The 21,465-nt window shown below is 43.0% G+C and overlaps 2 protein-coding genes across 3 annotated transcripts; both read left to right on the top strand.

Moving 5' to 3' along the window:
• Positions 1–1,348: 1,348 nt before the first annotated feature.
• On the top strand, positions 1,349–3,743 carry LOC144307769 (melanoma-associated antigen B5-like). Its single transcript, XM_077887749.1, has 2 exons — positions 1,349–1,706; positions 2,351–3,743. The coding sequence occupies exon 2, from the start codon at positions 2,555–2,557 to the stop codon at positions 3,575–3,577; it is 1,023 nt and encodes a 340-aa protein (XP_077743875.1). The 5' UTR covers positions 1,349–1,706; positions 2,351–2,554; the 3' UTR covers positions 3,578–3,743.
• Positions 3,744–7,429: 3,686 nt separating this feature from the next.
• Positions 7,430–13,329, top strand: LOC144307882 (melanoma-associated antigen B5-like). Of its 2 annotated transcripts, none has more exons than XM_077887944.1 (2): positions 7,430–7,558; positions 9,577–13,329. In XM_077887944.1, the coding sequence occupies exon 2, from the start codon at positions 9,638–9,640 to the stop codon at positions 10,709–10,711; it is 1,074 nt and encodes a 357-aa protein (XP_077744070.1). In that variant the 5' UTR covers positions 7,430–7,558; positions 9,577–9,637; the 3' UTR covers positions 10,712–13,329. The 2 variants fall into 2 exon arrangements, with proteins under 2 accessions (XP_077744070.1, XP_077744071.1); XM_077887945.1 differs by having other exon boundaries at positions 7,452–7,558; positions 9,232–13,329.
• The last annotated feature ends 8,136 nt before the right edge of the window (positions 13,330–21,465 follow it).

The raw sequence follows: 21,465 nt of genomic DNA, 5'->3' as shown, positions 1-21,465 counted from the left end.
AGAGCTGCCAAGATTTTCTTCACTTATTTTCAGGGTTCTCAGGGCTACATGGGTGATCTTAAGTTGAAAGAAAGTGGAAAACCAAGGTCTGCTAGGAGTCAAGGTAAAGATCCTAAGTGAATATTAGCGGCAAACTCCTATGGGGATCAGAGAAGGCCTTAAGAAGCCTGAATCCTCGGGGGTCCCTGGGTGGCTCAACTGTTTAGTGCCTGCCTTCGGCCCACAGCATGATCCTGAAGTCCCGGGATCGAGTCCCGCATCGGGCTCCCTGCATGGAGCCTGCTTCTCTCTCTGCCTCTCTCTCTCTCTCTGTATCTCTCATGAATAAATACATAAAATCTTCTTTAAAAAAAAAGAAGAAGCTGAATCCTCATAACATACCTGGAAAGGCACAGGCAGGAGTAGCTTCATGCAGCATTCCCTGACTTTCCCTCCTGCTGTAAAGAAAAGATTCACAGCTGTCCTACTCTTGTTTTTGAAGGGGAAGAAACACCTTATTGATATTATAAAAATCTAATAGAAAGATGAAAAGGGAAATCGACGCATAGATGAGGGCAATAGTAAGCAGTAAAGGAGAATAAGCCAAAGTTACATCAAATCGGGCACTTACAACATCCAGCCTCTCACTAGCTGGGGAAGCCCTGCGGAGTCAGCCAAACTGGAGTCTGGATGGAGAAGTGTGAGGAGACCATCCTCCCCTCAGGTGAGACTTCCAACTGACCATCCCCATCACGGCTGTATTTATAGGGCAAATGATGGGGTCTTAAGTTAAACATTTGCTTGCCCACATGCAGTGTGGCACGAGCTGTGTTCCTATGTTATCATGTCTTTATAGCTTCAAGGAGCCCAGGCTAGGTGTGGTTGCCTCCCCTCCTGGATTTCATTCTGGGGGCGGGGAGGCAGCCTGGCTTGAAGCCAGGGGGTATGTAAAGCAAAATTTATAGCTCTTGGCATCCCAACCAGAAGACCAGTTCTGACCTGGAGGCCACCTAATGTCAACTAACCAGGCTCCCGAGGTCACTCATGAAGCAGAAGCCTCACAAATAACATCCTGCCTGTGTACCCGCGGGTTGGGGTGGGTGGTTGTGCAGGACAATTACAGAAACTTCCATCCATACAAGACTTGTCTCTGGCACCTAAGGGAGTGATGGGCTGGGTCTGTGGCTTTGAGACCTTGGACAATAGAGGGAGGCATCTCAGGCACTGCCAGGCATCAAGGGAAGAGTCCTGGGTGGTGACTGTGGGGATCACAGACCCCAGAATAGTGAGGTGGCACAGAGATTGCCCCTGCAACCGTGGCATGCCTCAGACAAGGCGGTCAGGCTGACTCTGCCAGAAAAGTGCCAGAAATGTGAGGGCCTTGGTGTACGGGAAGGGACCTCAGGCAAGCAAAGGAAGTAGTCTCACAAATTAGGGAAACCTTTTCCCTCAGAACTGAGACTCATATACAATCCTGCCTTTGCTGGAAATCCTCAGATACCTGGGCATTGTTGACATAATGTGACATAGTCACTTCACCCTAGGGTGTCACAAAGAGGTGAGAGACTTGGTATAAGGGGTATGGCTAAAGTGATAGCAGTGGAAAGCTTTCTTGGTGTTTCCAGAGGCTGAAGTGAATACCCTGAGGACAAAAGGGGCCACGTACCCCTAATAGTAGGAGCATGATAGTGTTAATTTCTTAGGAGACCAAGGACAGGTATGGTCAGGTAAGGAGATCCTTTTCTTCTAGGGGTTTCAGGGTGGTACAGGCCTTGATATGAGGGGCAGGCCTAAGGGTGAGGGAGGGAGCAATTTCAAGCCATAAAAAGGGTCAAAGTTGGAAGCAAGGACCAAGGGACTACCCACCACTAAATAGAAAGAGTAACCAAAAATCTGACTCCACCTCTGGTTTTAGTCCTTAAGAACCAGGGCCAGGCTATCAAGTCGAAACTCCCTCAACATTTAATTATATCATATTTACAGGGAATGAAATCCTTAGTTTGGAGGCGTGGCTACCATTCACTGAAAGGGGTGGGGGAGCCAGGCCCCGAACAGATCCAAAGTTAGGACCCTTAATGAGGACTCGAGGACCCCACGGCGGCCAGGATAGAAAAGTTCCCCCTGAACATTCAGACCTAGACAGGAATTACAAGCTGAGGACCCCCATCAATTCCTTACTGTGGGTGCCAGGGAGGTTTGTGATGTCAACCTCGGAAGAACAGAGGGAAAAAAAGCCGTGACCTGCCACTAGTTGAATGATGGTCTTGAATAAGAGACTCCTCAACCCCAAGCAGCCCCCACTGTCACCCCAGGATGCCTGAGGCAGGTCTGGCGGGAAGCAGCCTAAACCTCACTTTACCTTCCTTCACAGGTTTTCCAAAGGATAGGCTGACTAGGTGGAGGGGAGCCCTGTGGATTTGTAGCGAAGTGCCCTTGAGGAAAACTGCAAATGTAGCCTCCTTCACATACCACCAGCCAAGGTGCTATTTCCCTGCTGAAGGTGACATCCTGTCGATGTTCCTCATCACTTTCTCTCCTACTCACATTCTGACCATTGTCCCTGATCATACTCAGTATGCCTCGGGGTCAGAAGAGTAAGCACCGCACTCGCACTCGCACTCACACTCGTGAGAAACGCCACCAGTCTCATGGTGACTCCCAGAGTAACGAGGGAGTTCAGAGCCCTGAAGCACAGGAAGAGTCCCCCATCTCCTCTTCTCCTGCTTTGGAGGGGAATACCCAGAGTTTATCAGCTCCTGAGTCAACTAGCACTTTCCAGGAGTCTTGCGGAGCCTCATCTACCACCATTATTACTTCTGATATTTCTGGTACAAGATCTGATGAAGGTGAGAACAGTCAAGATGAGGAAAATCTCTATTTCTCTGAGCCCTTACCTTCTAGTGAGAGCGAATGCCTTGATATTCTAACTATGAAAGTGAGTTTGTTGGAACAGTTTCTTCTGTATAGATATAAAATGAAACAACCCATCATGAAGGAAGATATACTGAATATTATTGGCCAAAATTACAAAGACCATTATTCTGAGATCCTTAAGCAAGCCTGTGAGCACATAGAGATTATCTTCGCAGTCGACTTGAAAGAAATTGATTCAACCGGCCACTCTTACGACCTGGTCAGCAAAGTGAAGCTACCCAACAATGGGAGAGTGCGTGCTGGCAGGGGGTTACCCAAGACCGGCCTGCTCATGACAGTCCTGGGTGTGATCTTTATGAAGGGCAACTGCGCTGCTGAGGAAGACATCTGGAAGTTCCTGGGTATGATGCGAGTATATGCCGGGAGGAAGCACTTCATCTACGGAGAGCCCAGGAAGCTCATCACCAAAGACTTGGTGAGGCTGCAGTACCTAGAGTACCGCCAGGTGTCTAACAGTGATCCTCCACGCTATGAGCTACTGTGGGGTCCGAAAGCTCAAGCTGAAACCAGCAAGATGCAAGTCCTGGAATTTTTAGCCAAGGTTAGTGATACAGTTCCCAGTGCTTTCTCAACAAGATATGAAGAAGCTCTGCGAGATGAGGAAGAGAGAGTCCAAGCCAGGCGTTCGGCCAGGCACTACTGCTACAGCCAGTATGTGTTATAGGGGCACATCCAGCAGCTTTTCTCGCCTCTACTGATACCTGAGGCTTTTTTCCCAATCATCTAAGGAAAATATGACATCACAATAGGGATTTTCATGGATATGTGAAAGAATCCCATTTACTGCAACAATGGAATATAAAAAAATAATAAAACAGGGTCAGCTTTGATGCTCTTGACTCTTCAGTCTTTTGTTTTATAAAATTAAGGGATTTATACTTCAATGTGTTTTATTTATTAAAGAATTCAGGAAATATTATATCATTACAACGTAGACCTCATACTCTTTTATTCCCCAAATGTCTAGTGAGTAATCTGCTTTCTGGAAGGCTCCATGCTAGGACTGGGGATGCTAAGATAAAGACCCAGCCTCTCCTATAGAACTTTAGAAACTAGTAGCTATGATCAAAAGGAAAATACTAAGATACCCTCTCTGTCTTATAAGAAAGTTAAAACACACACACACACACACACCAAAAAACAGAAAGGAGGTGTCTCAGGGCAGAGTAGCGTGTGTATTCCCCGAAACAAGGCAGTTTAAGTTTCAGGATATTGTAGGGTCAATCTGTGTGATGTAATTTCAAATTAAGCTACATGATGGGCTAGACTAAGGTCGCGGGAATGGTGATAGAGGCCATACCCTAAGATGATGCATCTCCGAGTTGAGAGAAAAGAAATATCTTTGAATGGAATTTTACACAGTGCTGCCAGAAGGTCTAAAATGAAGGTTCAGTATTACAGTCTCCTTGACGTTGAGTGAAACCGACAGGGCCTCAAATTGACTAAATGAAAGCTCCCCTCCATACTGTGCACTTGCAGATAAGGTCCACTATCAAACAACCATCTTTATCAAGGGGACAAGGCACCTAATACCTTGCTTATTCCTAAGTAGCAGTTTTTTGTTCCCAATCAGCTTGCAGAATTATTCAAAGAAGCTGATTGCATGGTGCCATGGGAACTAAAGGTCACCTCAAACTCTTGACACCAAATACTGCCTTCCAAAGACTCGTTCATGCGTTGTGTTCCTAGGTGTAGCCCCCATTTTGTGCTGTGTAGCACGCAATGCCTTTCTCCTCCAGCCAAGTGAGTACCCATGATTCAAAACCAGATGTCTGTCTCATCTCTACAGTGTCCAGTGGCGCGTATTTGAAGTCCATAGAACCACAGTATGAAAGTTCTTTCCTCACCTAGTGGGATGAAAAGGAGGCCATTAAAACAAGCTCTGGTCAATCACTTTGGCACCATAGATAATCCAGAAAGAAACCTTTACCTGGGGCAGTGTATTAACCTGTTAGGAATGCCATAACAAAATAACACAGACTGGGCAGTTTATTTTTATATTTATTTTTTAACGATTTTATTTATTTATTCATGAGAGACACAGAGAGAGAGAGAGAGAGGCAGAGACATAAGCAGAAGGAGAAGCAGGCTCCATGCAGGGAGCCCGATGTGGGACTCGATTCCGGTACTCCAGGATCATGCCCTGGGCCAAAGGCAGGCGCTCAACTGCTGAGCCACCCAGGCTTCCCGACTGGGCAGTTTAAAACAAAATTTATTTTCTCATAGATCTGGAGGCTAGAAGTCCAATGCCAAGTTGCTGGCAAGATTGGTTTCCTCTGAGGTTCCTCTCCTGGGCTCCCATATAGCCACCCTCTTTATTTGGTTGTCCTTTTGTGTGCATGAATCTCTGGTATCTTTTTGTGGGTCCTAGTCTTTTATCATAAGCAAACCAGTCAGACTGGGTTATGGCCCACCCTAATGGCCTAATTTTAATTTAACCATCTCTTTTATGGCCTCATCTCCAACTAGAGTCACATTCTGAGGAGGGGGGGAAGGGGTTATGGCTTCAACATGAATTTTTGGTGGACGCAATTCAGCCCCGAAAAGGCAAGAATCAAAAGTGTCTTTGTTACTATCTCAAAAAAGAAGAATGTAGTGCACAAATAGTCATTCTAAACACATGGTCTCCAGGGAGTTTCAAGATAAAAGGGTGAACTCCCTTGAGATGACACACACAGAAGCCACTGTATTGACACTTTCTGCTTTGAACTGGTACAGTCAGGATCCACTGCATTAAAACAGCATTTTATTTTATTTATTTATTTTTTAAGATTTTATTTATTTACTCATGAGAGACACACAGAGAGAGAGAGGCAGAGACCTGGGTAGAGAGAGAAGCAGGCTCCATGGAGGGAGCCTGACGTGGAACTCCATCCTGGGTCCCCAGGATCACGCCTTGGGCGGAAGGCAGCACTAAACCGCTGAGCCACTGGGGCTGCCCTAAAATACCACTTTAATTAGGGAATCCTTGGGTGGCTCAGCGGTTTAGTGCCTGCATTTGGCCCAGGGCGCGATCCTGGGGACCCAGGATGGAGTTCCACGTCAGGCTCCCTGCATGGAGCCTGCTTCTCCCTCTGCCTGTGTCTCTGCCTCTCTCTCTGTCTCAAATAAATAAATAAATAAATAAATAAATAAATAAATAAATCTTTTTTAAAAAAGTATTTTAATTAGGTTTTCTTGACTATAGTTTGCAAATTCTAAGAGAAGGCTAGATTTTGGTGGGGACAAAACAAATGAAAATTGAGGTGATTTGAATGGAAGAAGAACTGGGAAGAAAAAGAGTGGGGTTTTGACAACATGCAAGGAGTTCTGAGCGGCATCCATGGAAAGAAAAGCCACACCCCCAAATGAAATACTAGATACTCTAATAGGGAAAAGATAGTTAATTTTACTTGCTAAAGTGAATTTTTGGCTGATTTAATATTCTTTTGTATTGCATTTTGAAGGACAGACCCTGGATTTAAAAAACATTCCTCCGTAGGAGGATGATACTATTTAGGTAAAAATCATCATCACTGCCTTTCATTGAATGCCCAGTATTAGCCAGTCATCTTGACAGATGCTTTATATACAGTGCCTACATTCTCAAAGTCTTAAAATATAGTTTATCAAACTCAGTTGGCATATAAAAAACTTCAGTCTCCTATTCACAAGGTGGTAAATGTCAGAGCTAGACCAAAGCCCTGATGTGAATCCATCCAGGGCATACACTGGCCTACCACTCCCACCCTGAAGTCAACCTTGTGAACGTGTATTCACTTTGTCACTACTCCAAAATATATCTCAGCCAATTAGGTAAAAAAAAAAAAAAAAAGGAATATATGACCGGAGCAATAAAAATATCAAAATAAATAAGAGGTATGAATGATGACAGGAAGATATAATATCTGCTAACAATATGTAGTGTTGTTTAACTTCCAAAGATAGCAGCCTAAAAGAAAAAGAAAAAGAAAAAGATGTCAGTCTCATGAAATTATGTGGCTCCGTCTTTTCCCATGGTAAGTATTTTAGAACAGAAGTTACTGAAGATGCCAAGTCTGGGTAGTAAAGAGAAGGGATATATGGGCGGGTTTTTTTTTTTACAGATATTCCATAGGCCAAGCTAAGACCTTCCCCGTGTCATATCACTCCTGGGACACAGACTCATCTGTACGATTTGCACTAGGGAGACGACTCAAGGGCTTGGCGGGCTGTGGCCCTGCTCTGGAAGCCTTTCGTTAGAGACAGGAGCCCAGATGGGAACTATGAGTGGAGGCTGACCCCAGCAACATACAGTCACCTGGGCAGTCATGCAGCGACCCCCCCCCCCCCACTCTTCCGTCTATGCTGTCGGAGTGACATCTCCACAAGAAAGTTCTCAAGGATGGGAGGGAGGGCATCGCAAGGAGGGGGGGTGGAAGAGCCCAAGGTCATAGATGAGGGCCAAGGGACAGTCCTGTATGAAACTGAGGGTGCTCTCCACCCCAGAACAGAGGGGGCACCAGAGATCCCACCCCTGCTGCCAGCCTTGAGAGGCCCTGTCGTTGGTGACAGGAAGAACAGCCTCACTTCCTCTTGGGATGCCTGAGGAGGTGCCTGACTTTGCTTCGGCAGCTGCCTTGGGCCTGGCGAGTGAGGAATCTTTCAGACCCGAGCACAAGTCAAGGTGAGGAACCTGACTAAAAAATACCGGAATGCCCTCGCCCCCCAAAAGTGCCATCCCCACCTCATGCCACCCCATCCGTCATGTCCCCATTCCCCGCCCCCACTCCTCTGAGGCGAACCTCCCATTTTGATATGTTCCACTATTCCCTACCCCCAGCCCCCTCTCCTCTGAGCCGAACCCCCATCTTGATATGTTCCACCATTGCCTACCCCCCATTCCCTGCCCTCACTCCTCTGAGGCGAACCTCCCATTTTGATATGTTCCGCCATTCCCTACCCCCCAACCCCCTCTCCCACCCCCACTCCCCAGCCCTAAACCCCCTCTCCACTCCCTACCCCCGAGCCCCCCTCCCCCTCTTCGAACCTCCCACTCCCTACCCCCCAGCCTCTACCACCCTCTCGCGCCCTCCTTTCCCCAGCCCCCATCTCCCTTCCTCCCTACTCCCCCGGCCCCACCCCCTCCTCTCCACTCCCTAACCCCCCAGCCTCCACGGCCTCCCGTGCCCCCCACTCACTACCCCTCAGCCTCCACCCCCCAGTCCTCCCGCCCCACAGCAGAGGAGTCAGGCTGAGGTAGATTTCTGCCTGGAGGGTCACAAGAAGGTGCGGGCTTTGGTGGGAGCTGCCAGTTCACCAGCGGGAATGGGGAAGTTGGGGGAGTAGGGGGTTCCATTCTGACTAGAGGCTCCCGGGGGAACCAAGCGTGGCGGTCAGGTGGGCGTGAGGCTTCCTTCAATATTTGAAGGATCAGGAAGCTGAAAGCCTTGATCTCGGGAAGGCCATCATATCTTGAAGGAAATCAAGGCTGCAGAACTCCGAGTTGAGATCTGAGGGGATCAACAATTCTACAACATGGAGGTGGCATAGAACTTACAGCAGCCAACAATCCTGGGGCGCCCTGGGGCAGGGGCACAGGCACATAAGGTCAAGCCTTTCTTATCTTCAAAACAGAACCAAATCCAGCCTTCCTGGCCACTGCATCTTCCCCAGCCTTATCTCTTTCCCTCCTAGTTGAGCTTCTTACTGGATTTATATGCACTCTTATAGCTTCTCTACTGCCCCCCCCCCCACCATTATCTCCTCAATCTCCAGTGATGTGGTATCTGCTGCCTACCAGCCCTTCTTGAGACCACCAGTCAAGGTCATCAGAGGGCCCCTAGCTAGCAAACTGAACCAGCCCCTTCTGTGTCCAGTTCAGCAAGGAGAATGAAGCATCCACCCCTACCCCTTGGTTTCTGGTTTCTCCCATATGCGTGCACACATAACCTTCCTTTTTTTATCTGCTCCTTGCTTTTCAATGAGCAGGGGACAAGGGAAAGATGGAGGGGACCACTGAAGATAAAAAGATAACAAAAAATCAGATCCCCATATTTGCATTCAGCACTTGCAGGTTCAGGGCAGGGTGGTCAGGCCAAGCCTTACTCTCATTTATTTATATTAAATCTCAGAGACAAGAGATCTTTAGTGTGATGGTACAGCCACCAGTGAGCAGGAGGGAGGTGTACCAGGCACTAGCTAGAGACCAAGTGAGCACCCTGAATGAGAACTAAGGGCCAAAACAGCTCATGAAGGAGAGAGCTCCACGTAGATCTCAGGCGGATGCCCCTGACAGGGACAGGGAGTAAGGAACTACTACTTTACTTATTCCTCTGGGGTCTCTGGCTTTGGTTTGAGGTATCGACTTCACAGCAGTAGAATAGAGGAGGCCCAGGACCTGCCGAGGGTTGAGAAGATGATCCTGAAGTTAAACAGAGAAGACTCCTCCACGAGCCCAGAACAGAAGTTCCCCACTGGCAGCCTCTGATGTCACCCCAGTATACCCCAGGCGGGGCTGGCAGACAGCAGTGAAAGGTCCCCTTCCTCTACAGGGTTCTCAGAGGACAGCCTGATTAGAACAGGAACCTTGTGGGTCCACGGAGCAGTGCCCTCGAGTAAACCCGCAGAAGCAGCCTCAGTTAAAGCCAACGTAGAAACTCCCTACCGAAGGTGCTTACATCATCTCATTCTCTTTCCTCCAAGTGCTCACATCTCCTGATCTCCTGTTCATACACCTGCCTGCTGCTTGTCACCATAGTGCATCATGCCTCGGAGTCAGAAGAGTAAGCTCCAGGCTTCTGAGAAACGCCGCCAGGCTCAAGCTGAGGCTCAGGCTGGTGAGAATGCTCAGGCCACAGCAGCAGTAGAAAAGGAGTCCACTCCCTCCTTTCCTCCTCAGTACGAAGATACTGCCCAGATTCTGCCTCCTGTTAGGGCAAGTAGCACTTCCCAGTGGTATCGAAGAGCACAAGCCACCACCTTTACTTCTGTAGGTGCTTCTTGGGCTAGATCTGATGCAGAGTACAACAACCAAGATTATGATAGAGCAAATGCCTACGAGGCCGCCTACTACACTGAGAACGTAGGTGAAGATTCTTTGACCAGGAAGCCTGGCCTGCTGGAGCAGTTCCTTCTGTACAAGTATAAAATGAAGCAACCCATTTTGAAGGAAGACATGCTGAAGATTATCGGCCATCATTATGAAGACCAATTTCCTGAGATCCTCAAGAAAGCCTCTGAGCGCATTGAGATTGTCTTCGCAGTCGACCTGAAGGAAATTGACTCAACCAGACAATCGTATGACCTTATCAGCAAACTCAAACTCCCCAACAACGGGAGGGTGCGTGCTGGCAGGGGGTTACCCAAGACCGGTCTGCTGATGAATATCCTGGGAATGATCTTCATGAAGGGCAACTGCGCTGCTGAGGAAGACATCTGGAAGTTCCTGGGTATGATGCAAGTATATGCCGGGAGGAAGCACTTCATCTACGGAGAGCCCAGGAAGCTCATCACCAAAGACCTGGTGAGGCTGCAGTACCTAGAGTACCGCCAGGTGTCTAACAGTGATCCTCCACGCTATGAGCTACTGTGGGGTCCGAAAGCTCAAGCTGAAACCAGCAAGATGCAAGTCCTGGAATTTCTGGCAAAAGTCAACGATACCATCCCCAGTGCTTTCTCATCTTATTATGAAGAAGCTCTGCGAGATGAGGAGGAGAGAACCCAAGCCAGAGCTAGCGCTATTGCCAAAGTCATTGCGTCTTCCAGGGCTATGCCCTGGAATATCTTTCCACCCTTAGTGAAACCTGAGTTTTGTTATTATCTAGATAAGAAAATATAACATCACAATAGGAATTATATTATTAGCAATATGAAAGAATCTCATGATAAAATAGTAAGAATAATGGAATGGAAAAAAATTAAACATGATTAATTCAGTTTTATTTGTTCATTTAGTCTTTAGTTTTACAAAATTAAAGGATTTATTCTTCGATTTTGTTAATTTGTTCAAGAAAGAAATTAAATCTCAAGAAACTGTAGTTTATGTTTACTGGTTGTTTGTCACAGTGAATATCTGCTCATGGGTAGGCTCAGTGTTAGTACTTCAGACGCAAATATAAAGGAAATCCAGCCTTTACTCAGAATTTGAGAGCCTGTGAGCTCCACTCAGACAAGTGAGCATTGAAATAACCTCTGTGGCCCACAGGTCGCGTCAAAGGAATGAGTGAGGAGGAGGGTCATCTTTTTGAGATAATTATGTGGAAATTTCCTGAGCCATGCAGTTTGGGACTTTAGGAACCTGCCAGGCCTCAGTGGGATGTAATTCTCATTTACAGTGTGTGGTGGACTAGCTGAGATTGTGGAATCGGTGGGTAGAGGCCAGAACCCCTCAACGGTATACTTGAGAACTGTGAGACATCACCCTGTGTTAGTCTGTCTGGCCGCTATAACAACATACCATGGATCCGACGACGTAAACAACAGACATTTTCACAGTTAAGGAGGCTGGGAAGTTTACAAACAAGGTGCCAGCAGACTCGATTTCTTGTGAGAGGCCTTTTCCTACCTTACAGATGGCCACCTTCTCCATGTGTCCTCACATAGTACAGGGAGAAAGTTCTGGTTTCTTTTGCTCTTAGGAGAACACTAATCACATCATGAGTATGCTATCCTCATGACCTCATCTAAACCAAATTATCTCCCAAAGATTCTACCTCCAATTACCTTCACACTAGGTGTTAGGGCTTCAACATAGGCATTTGGTGAAAAGGGACAAAAGCAGTCAGTCTTTATAACAAAACTGGTGCTAGGAGTTACTGTGGGATTGTGGGTCAACCAAAGAGAAATCATCACCTGGGATAGGAAAGGAAGGTGTCCTTTGTTCCTATTCCAGTGCAGATGAATGCAGCATGCAAATTAGATGATCTATACATGACATCCTTGTGGACTTTCTCAGAAATAAGGGTGATACCCCCTTCAGGCAAGATGCCACAGTGCCGGCACTGCTTGCCCCAAGCTGGGAGAGCCAGAGCCTGCTTCATTAAAAGGGTGTTTTAATTAGATTATCTTGGATGTAATTTGGCAAACTCTGAGCAAGGGCTGGCTTTTGATGAGGGTGTATTGAATGTTAACAGAGGTCATTTGATTGGAAGGGCACCTGGAAGGGATGGGAGGACTTGTACCTTGACACCAATTCTAGGAACTTGAGTTACAACCAGCTGAGAAAGAAAACTCCATGCCTAAATTAAATGAAGATGTTCTAATGGGGAAAATTTACTTACTTTTACTAGCTAGGATAATTTTTTTTTTTTTTTTGGTTGATTTGGTGTTCTTTATCCAAGAATACCACATATTCTCTGACACTTCCTGGAAAAAAAACATCAAAGGAGGTGGGTAGTATCATTTGGGATCAAAATAATATTAATTGCTACTCTTTAAATATTGGGTAATATTTTCCAGTCATCTTGTCATGTGGTTACATATATACATTCCAAATAATGGAGCTTATCAAACTCACTTGGTGATGAAGAACTTGCAATTTTTTTCAAGTTCACAAGAATGGTCACTAGCAGAGCTGGGACTAGACCTCTGGTTTGAATTTGCCTAAAGGTAACATGGTTCTCCTCTCAACCCAAGGCCAACCTACTGTCTCTTAATTTATTTATACACTCCCTATTCCAAATATATCTCAGGCAGTACAAAGGCACTTGAAACCAAAATACTAAAAGCAGGCCTATTGAAGGGAAGGTAGATATGAAAATAAATAATAATTTGGGGATTGTCTTTGAGTTTCCTTTTCCTAGGATCCTACTGAGAGCTAACTCTGCCCTGGACCTGGTATTTTGTCCGGTTCCAGCACCTTCCATTATTACAGAGCCCTTCATTTGTGACTTCCCCAGGATGCCCTCCCAACTCTGGAACCTGACCTGCTGACAAGTCCTTCCTTATGGCCTCCTCTGATAGCTGCACTGTCTTCTTAGTGGAGCTGAAAACCTGTATCACCTCCTTTTGTCTGAACTTAGAGCATTTCAAGTCTCTAATGGTCACTTGCTTCACCATGGATATATATCATCTTTATATACCTGTTTATGTGGTAGTATGGAGATCTTCATTTTCCTCTCTCTCAGCACACCTGAGACTGACTTCAAATGTTAAACCTTTTAATAAATGGTTTAAATACCTTCTGAATATAAATTTATGAATCATTTTCTTCATACATTTGTTAACATGTATCAAGTTTACAAGTAGGAGTTTTTATATTTTGTGAATCAAATTGGAAAATCTTCCCAATTATTTTGAATCCAGAATAGGACAGGCATTGGTATTACTTTGGAAATATAAAATAACTCAGTAATAAAATTATTTGGGTCAATAAAAAGAGCAGAATAAAGTAAAAGATTATCAATTCCCATCTTATCTCGTTTAGCCTATTGTTCAGTAAAATTTAATAACACATACCTGGATTTGCTCAGTTTACTTAAGCATTTATAAGAAATTAAATCTTAATAAGTTGGAAAATATGCTCACTGGCTCATTTATTCCCTTAATATTAATCAAGCATCTACTTTTGGAAATACACTGTGCTACTGCTGGAGATGTCATGATTTTTGGGGGGGAGATGTCTAGGAGTAGATATAAATAAATAAAAAATCTTTTAAAAAATCTTAGATATAAAAAAAAACTTAGATATAAATAAATAAATCTTTAAAAAAGGTGGGGAGGGGTGCCTGGGTGGCTCATTCGATTAAGCCTCCAACTCTTGATTTACACTGAGGTCATCATCTCAGGGTTGTGGGATTGAGCCCTGCATTGAGCTCTGTGCTCAGTAGGGATTCTGCTTCTTTCTCTCCCTTTGCCCTCTCCCCCATCACATGCTCTCTCTCTCTGTAAAATAAATAAATCTTTATTTTTTTAAAAAAGATTTTATTTATTTATTTATTTATTTATTTATTTATTTATTTAAGACACACACACACACACACACACACACAGAGGCAGAGACACAGGCAGAGGGAGAAGCAGGCTCCATGCAGGGAGCCGGACGTGGGACTCGATCTCGGGTCTTCAGGATCACGCCCTGGGCTGAAGGCGGTGCTAAACCGCTGAGCCAACTGGGCCGCCCAATAAATGTATCTTTAAAAAAATAGAGAGTGAGGATGCCAGAGTCAAGATGAGTGTAGTGAGGTGGTAGGTAGGAGCAAATGTTGCAAGTATGTTTGGGAAACTGCATGTTTTTCAGTGCGATTGAAGTCTAGGTTTAGCAATGTGGGTTAAAGACTGTGGGAGGGGGCCAGTTCTTCACAGAATGTGCGGAAGGACTGAGAGACTTAAGCTTGGCATGTAAATGACTTTTGAAGCCTGGATAAACTACAAAGAAACTTTCCATTGACAGAGGTAAGGCACGTGTTCTGGGCCCCTTTTCACTGCATTTGAAGACAGTGTGCAGGGATCCCTGGGTGGCGCAGCGGTTTGGCGCCTGCCTTTGGCCCAGGGCGTGATCCTGGAGACCCGGGATCGAATCCCACATCGGGCTCCCAGTGCATGGAGCCTGCTTCTCCCTCTGCCTGTGTCTCTGACTCTCTCTCTCTCTCTGTATCTGTCATAAATAAATAAAATATTTAAAAAAAAAATGAATACAGTGTGCAAAGTCCTATATCTCATGCCCATACAAAAATCCGCACAATTTTTGATAAGTTGTCTTATCATTTCATTTCATTGAAGGTATTATTTATTTATTTATCCGTTCACTCATTCATTCATTCATTCATGAGAGACGGGGGGTGGGGGGTAGAGGGAGAAGCAGGCTCCGTGCAGGGAGCCCGACGTGGGACTCCGATCCCGGGTCCCCAGGATCATGCCCTGGGCTGAAGGCGGTGGTAAACTGCTGAGCCATTGAAGATATTTTTTTTTTAATTTCTCTTGAGTTTTCTTTTTATACTCGTGTAATTTATTAGTGTCGTATTTAATCTTCATGCTTTGAGGATTTTCCAGTCATCGTTTTGTTGGTGATTTCAAGTTTAATCCCATTATTGTCTGAGATAGAAACTACATGATTTCCATTTTTGAAATATTTCTTAGATGTGCTTTATGGCCCAGAATGTGGTTAATCTCGGTGAGTGCCCCATGTGAGCTTGACAAGAATGTGTATTCTGCAGTTGGATGAAGTAGTCCGTAGATGTTAATCATATCCTGTTAACTTATCATGTTAAGGAGTTCAACTATGTCCCTACTAATTTTCTGCCTGCTAGATCTTTTCATTTCTAATATGTAAAGTTGTAGAAGTCTCTAGTATAATGGATTCATCTACTTTTTCCTATAATTTTTGTCTCATACAGAATATCTCATGATATTCTGTTTTTAGGCACATCCTCATTAAGTACCGTTATGTAATCTAAGAGAGTTAGCACTTTATTATGTAATGCCCTTCTCTAACCCTGGTAACTCCCCTCGATCTGAACTTTGCTCTGTGTGAAATTAACACACCTACTCCCGTTTTCCTTTGGTTAATAAGATCATGGTATATCTTTCTTCATCTCTTAATTTTTAATCCATGCCAGTTCTGCCCCTCAAGAACCCGGGAACACAGGCTCATCCTCAGCTTCTCTGGGCTTCAGTTTTCTCATCTGCAAACAGACTCAACACTTCCTCCCTGAGATTCCTAGGAAGAGCACACACCCAGCATCAGATCTGACAACTAAGTGCTGAGGCTTCACTTAATAAATGTGTGGTCTTCTGCCCAGGCAGATGCCCAGTTCACTCAACACATATTTATATTTAATTATATCTATTTTTAATATTTATATTTAAAATGAATTTGTTGTAAACAACATGTAGTTGAGATTTGTTTCCTGATTCATACAGCTCTTCTTTTAATTGGTATTTTCAGATTGCTGATATTGAAAATTATTATTGAAATGATTAGATTAATATCTACCCTATTTGTTACTGTTTTCTATTTGTTTTTTTTAATAAAGATTTTATTTATTTATTCATGAGAGACACACAGAGGGAGGCAGAGACACAGGCAGAGGGAGAAGCAGGCTCCACGCAGGGAGCCCAATGTGGGACTCGATCCCGGGTCTCCAGGATCACGCCCTGGGCCAAAGGCAGATGCTCAACCACTGAGCCACCCAGGCATCCCACTGTTTTCTATTTGTTGACCCTTTTCTATTTTCCTATTTTTGACTTATGCTCTTTTTTTTCTGCCTTTTGTGATTTTTTAAGGTTAATGAACTTAATTGGGGGAATCATTTCACAAGGTATATGTATGTATACTAAGACATCAATTATACACATTAAATAAATACAATGTGTATTTGTCATTCATACCTCAGTAAAACTGGAAAATAATTTTTAAAAAACATTTTATTTATTCATTCATGAGAGACAGAGAGAGAGAGGCAGAGACACAGGCAGAGGGAGAAGCAGGCTCCATGCAGGGAGCCCGACATGGGACTAGATCCTAGGATCCTGGGATCACATGCTGAGCCAAACAAAGGCAGAAGCTCAGCCACTGAGCCACCCCAGTGCCCCAACACATAGCATTTCTAAATATTTTTTATAAGATCATAAATTCTTTACTGTGACTTATTTTTGTCATCTTTTTTTAACTTTTCCCCAGACACAATAAATGCACAGCTAAGTGGTTTGCAAAATGTCACATAGAAGTAGTAATGACATTAATGTTATAAATTTTATCCATAATGACATAGCCTAAAAAATCATGAACTCATTCATTTTCCTTGGACATCGATGGGAACAGCTACAGTGTGACCACAGACAGGTTATGCAACAAAAGTAACCTCTGCACAATGTAACTTATACGTAATTATTAGAAAATACAACATTTTGAAATATTGATTTCAAAAAAACTACTTTGGTACCTTGAGGTTTATGCATGCATACCAGATAATAAAATAGTAATGCCCATTCTTACAAAGAATTCATATAATGAATACTGATGGGGTTCTCATAAGAATTAATATATACAATTGCTTTCACTTCATGAAAAGCAGTTTGTGAAAAGTGATATTTAAAGCACTATGCTAAAATACTGCATGGGTCCAAGCCACTTGCTAGGAGACAATACTGCTCTTAAAACAGTATTTGGAAATTTAAAAGTTTGGCATATAAGTATTGTTGGAATAGTTCACATTATACTAAGATTATTTTTTTTAAATTAAATGTGACTAGTTCATGATACGGTCCAGTGGTGTATAAAATTTCTTCAAGAGAAATAATGTCTTTGGAACAGTGTAAGACACAGAAGCTAAAATTTCCTCCTTTGCCTGTCACTCATGTGATCATACTTATTAAATAGACTTTCAGACCTTCAAAATACTTTTTTTTCTAGCTTTTACAAATGGAGAATTGTGTATCTGGCAAGTAAGATTTAACATTTTTTGATTTGCAGTTTGTCTAGCATAAATTCTTATATGTAGTGAGGTGGGAATTCTTTAAAAAATTATAGCAGACTAAGAATAAGTGAATTCCTTAATTTAATAAAAGCTTTAAAATAAATGCCACATTACTCCTTACAAAGTAAAAGTACTGCATTACAAAGGTTGTGCATTACACAAGTTATCATTTTTATCAGACCATACCAAACACAGAGTACAAATATTATTTATGTAGATTGTAATGATTATGCTTAATTGTAATTTGGCTACAATTTTATCTGATCATTTAGCCTGATAATAAAAAGCATTAAGTGGCAAAAATAACAAAGGAAAGGATGACTTATGATCTTTTTTGTATTGACATTGCTGTGATATTTTGAAAATAACAGAAATACCGCGAATTATTCAAAATAATTTAATGAAATTCTTATTAAAAGTGGTCCCGATAGACCTCAAAGTGCTGATACTTAATATTAACAAAGTATATTAAATGATATAAATTTCCCTTGGAAGGATACCTCTGAGTATTCTGTACAGTATCAAGCATACTATCAATATTCAATAAATGTTTGAAAATAGGCACATCAACTGATTAATTGCATAACACATTCAATTTTGGTTGGCATTACTATACTGAATCATATTCCAATGGAAATAAGTTAGTCCTGGATGGGATTTGTGTTCATTCCTTTAACCAGAATATCAACTTAATCTTGAAATTCCATTATTCTTCCAAGCCAGGTAATAGAAAAAATACTATGCAGAGCAAATGACTAAAACACCTTTGAACTTTCACAACAGATATCCATAGAATGTGAGAAGTGTAAGGGACCAAAAAGGTACTAGAAAGCGGTTACATTTTAAATTGCCTCTTTGACTTGATGTATTCTATAAAATAAAGCTATATGGTAATGACAAAAACCCATTCAACAAACTAAAGAAACAAATCATTTAGAAATTATAGCTCTGGACTGTGAAGTCAGTGTTCAGGTAACAAAACTGATGTTAAAAAAAGCTTTCAATGTGAGACAAAAGTAATGACTATTTATATCAATTCCACTTATTGCATTAGAGTATCTCGTTCTAAAATGCCAAAGAGGTTTCTGTGATGGACGTCACTTTCTTCTCCTCTTTTAAAGTGAAGGGGAGCAGAATTTGCCATACCAAAACTTGTCTCTTTGTCAAGATTATTTTGAACAGATTATTTTTTATGAAATTTGGACAAAGCAGCAGCTCTGAAAATTGATCTAAAGCTACCCTTTTTGAAATAGATATTTACAAGGGAAATCTCCATTTGTAAGGATGTCTCCCTTTCTGTACTTGGAAGAGACAGAGGATTCTAAATCTCTAGAAACTCTTTAGCATTGGAGAACGTGAGGATGTAAATTGGCCTAACAACCATAACCTTTATTACTGTTCTTTTCTTTGTAACCTCCCATAACAGGCTTCCCCTCCTCCACTCTTTTTTTTTTTTAATATTTTTTTCTTTATTTATTTATGATAGTCACACACACACAGAGAGAGAGAGAGAGAGAGGCAGAGACATAGGCAGAGGGAGAAGCAGGCTCCATGCACCGGGAGCCCGACGTGGGATTCGATCCCGGGTCTCCAGGATCATGCCCTGGGCCAAAGGCAGGCACCAAACCGCTGCGCCACCCAGGGATCCCCCCTCCTCCACTCTTCACAACGTGTTCTTTTGTCTTTAGCTGGAAAAGTCACTTATGGTGATGACTTGAGCCATTCAGAAGAAGAATTAATTCAGTTTTCCTGGGTATCTCCCATGTATACATGAGGTACACATTTATTAAACTTTTTAAAATATTAAGTTATCAAACTTAATTTTTCTCCTGTTTATCTTTTTTTTTCTCCTGTTACCATTTCATTTGGGTTCTCAGCTAAGAACATAGGACAGAAAGAAAGTCACTTTTCCTCCCCTGAAAAGGCATATTTCTTAAAACAAACATTTCATCGCATACTTCATTTTGCTCATTTTGTTTTACTGCTTTGGAAGCACTATTACCATTTTGGAAATAGTATTTAATTACTAGTGTGGAGGCTGAGAAAATTAAGGCCATTCCACCTTAAGTTCAGTGTTAGCACAAGTACAGCCATCTCAGGCCCCTATGAATAAGAGCTGAACTTTACCTTACTTCAGTTACAGGAAAAAACCACTTAACATCCTTAAAAGCCCCATATCAGAATGAAAACAGAGCTTAAGAAATTCCTCCACCCCTTCTGGAGGTCCCCTAGACCAGCCCATAAAAACCCAGCTGGAACCCACCTCAGGGGTCCAAGTCCCTGCTCCACTGTGTTGGATCTACTTGGATCCAAGCTGGAGCTTGCTAATAAACCCTCATTTGCTTGCATCGGCATCAGCTCTTTGGTGGTTTCTTGGATTTGCAATCTTGGGCACAACACTAGTTATCGTATAAATTGCCAAGTGCAAAAAACAGTCCACACAAACTGCTTCGTCCAGTCTGGCAATTGAAAGACTGTAATCAAGATGGATGATAAAAGAATTCCTTGCCAATTTGAATGCCTTTAATGTCTTTTTGTTGTTTGATTGCTGAGGCTAGGACTTCCAGTACTATGTTGAATAGCAGTGGTGAGAGTGGACATCCCTGTCTTGTTCCTGATCTTAGGGGAAAGGCTCCCAGTGCTTCCTCATTGAGAATTATATTTGCTGTGGGCTTTTCGTAGATGGGTTTTAAGATGTTGAGGAATGTTCCCTCTATCCCTACACTCTGAAGAGTTTTGATCAGGAATGGATGCTGTATTTTGTCAAATGCTTTCTCTGCATCTAATGAGAGGATCATATGGTTCTTGGTTTTTCTCTTGCTGATACGATGTGAGACAAGATTCCATCAAAATCCTAGAGGAGAACACAGGCAACACCCTTTTTGAACTTGGCCACAGTAACTACTTGCAAGATACATCCACGAAGGCAAAAGAAACAAAAGCAAAAATGAACTATTGGGACTTCATCAAGATAAAAAGCTTTTGCATAGCAAAGGATACAGTCAACAAAACTAAGAGACAACCTACAGAATGGGAGAAGATATTTGCAAATGACATATCAGATAAAGGGCTAGTTTCCAAGATCTATAAAGAACTTATTAAACTCAACACCAAAGAAACAAACAATCCAATCATGAAATGGGCAAAAGACATGAGCAGAAATCTCACAGAGGAAGACATAGACATGGCCAACACGCACATGAGAAATGCTCTGCATCACTTGCCATCAGGGAAATATAAATCAAAACCACAATGAGATACCACCTCACACCAGTGAGAATGGGGCAAATTAACAAGGCAGGAAACCACAAATGTTGGAGAGGATGTGGAGAAAGGGGAACCCTCTTACACTGTTGGTGGGAATGTGAACTGATGCAGCCACTCTGGAAAACTGTGTGGAGGTTCCTCAAACAGTTAAAAATAGACCTGCCCTACAACCCAGCAAGTGCACTGCTGGGATTTACCCCAAAGATACAGATGCAATGAAACGCCGGGACACCTGCACCCCGATATTTCTAGCAGCAACATCCACAATAGCCAAACTGTGGAAGGAGCCTCTGTGTCCATTGAAAGATGAATGGATAAAGAAGCTGTGGTCTATGTATACAATGGAATATTCCTCACCCATTAGAAACGACAAATACCCACCATTTGCTTCGACGTGGATGGAACTGGAGGGTATTATGCTGAGTGAAGTAAGTCAATCGGAGAAGGACAAACAGTGTATGTTCTCATTCACTTGGGGAATATAAATAATAGTGAAAGGCAATAGAAGGGAAGGGAGAAGAAATGGGTAGGAAATATCAGAAAGGGAGACAGAACATGAAGACTCCTAACTCTGTGAAACGAACTAGGGGTGGTGGAAGGGGAGGAGGGCGGGGGGTGGGGGTGAATGGGTGACGGGCACTGAGGGGGGCACTTGACGGGATGAGCACTGGGTGTTATTCTGTATGTTGGCAAATTGAACACCAATAAAAAATAAATTTGTTATTAAAAAAATAAAAGAATTCCAAGATATTTTTTTTAACCACCAAAATAAAGATAACAAGAGGAAAGTATGAATCCTCATTTTATTGCTAATTTCTGGGATAACAATGCTAACAGACTATTTAAAAAGGGAACTAACAACAAAAAAGGGAACTAACACAGCAGCTATATGAAGACACTATTGAAATGT

The sequence above is a fragment of the Canis aureus genome, chromosome X (assembly GCF_053574225.1).
Source record: "Canis aureus isolate CA01 chromosome X, VMU_Caureus_v.1.0, whole genome shotgun sequence".
NCBI classification, from domain to species: domain Eukaryota; kingdom Metazoa; phylum Chordata; class Mammalia; order Carnivora; family Canidae; genus Canis; species Canis aureus.
Note: the sequence above shows the minus strand (reverse complement) of the source record. Positions and strands in the feature narration are given on the sequence as shown.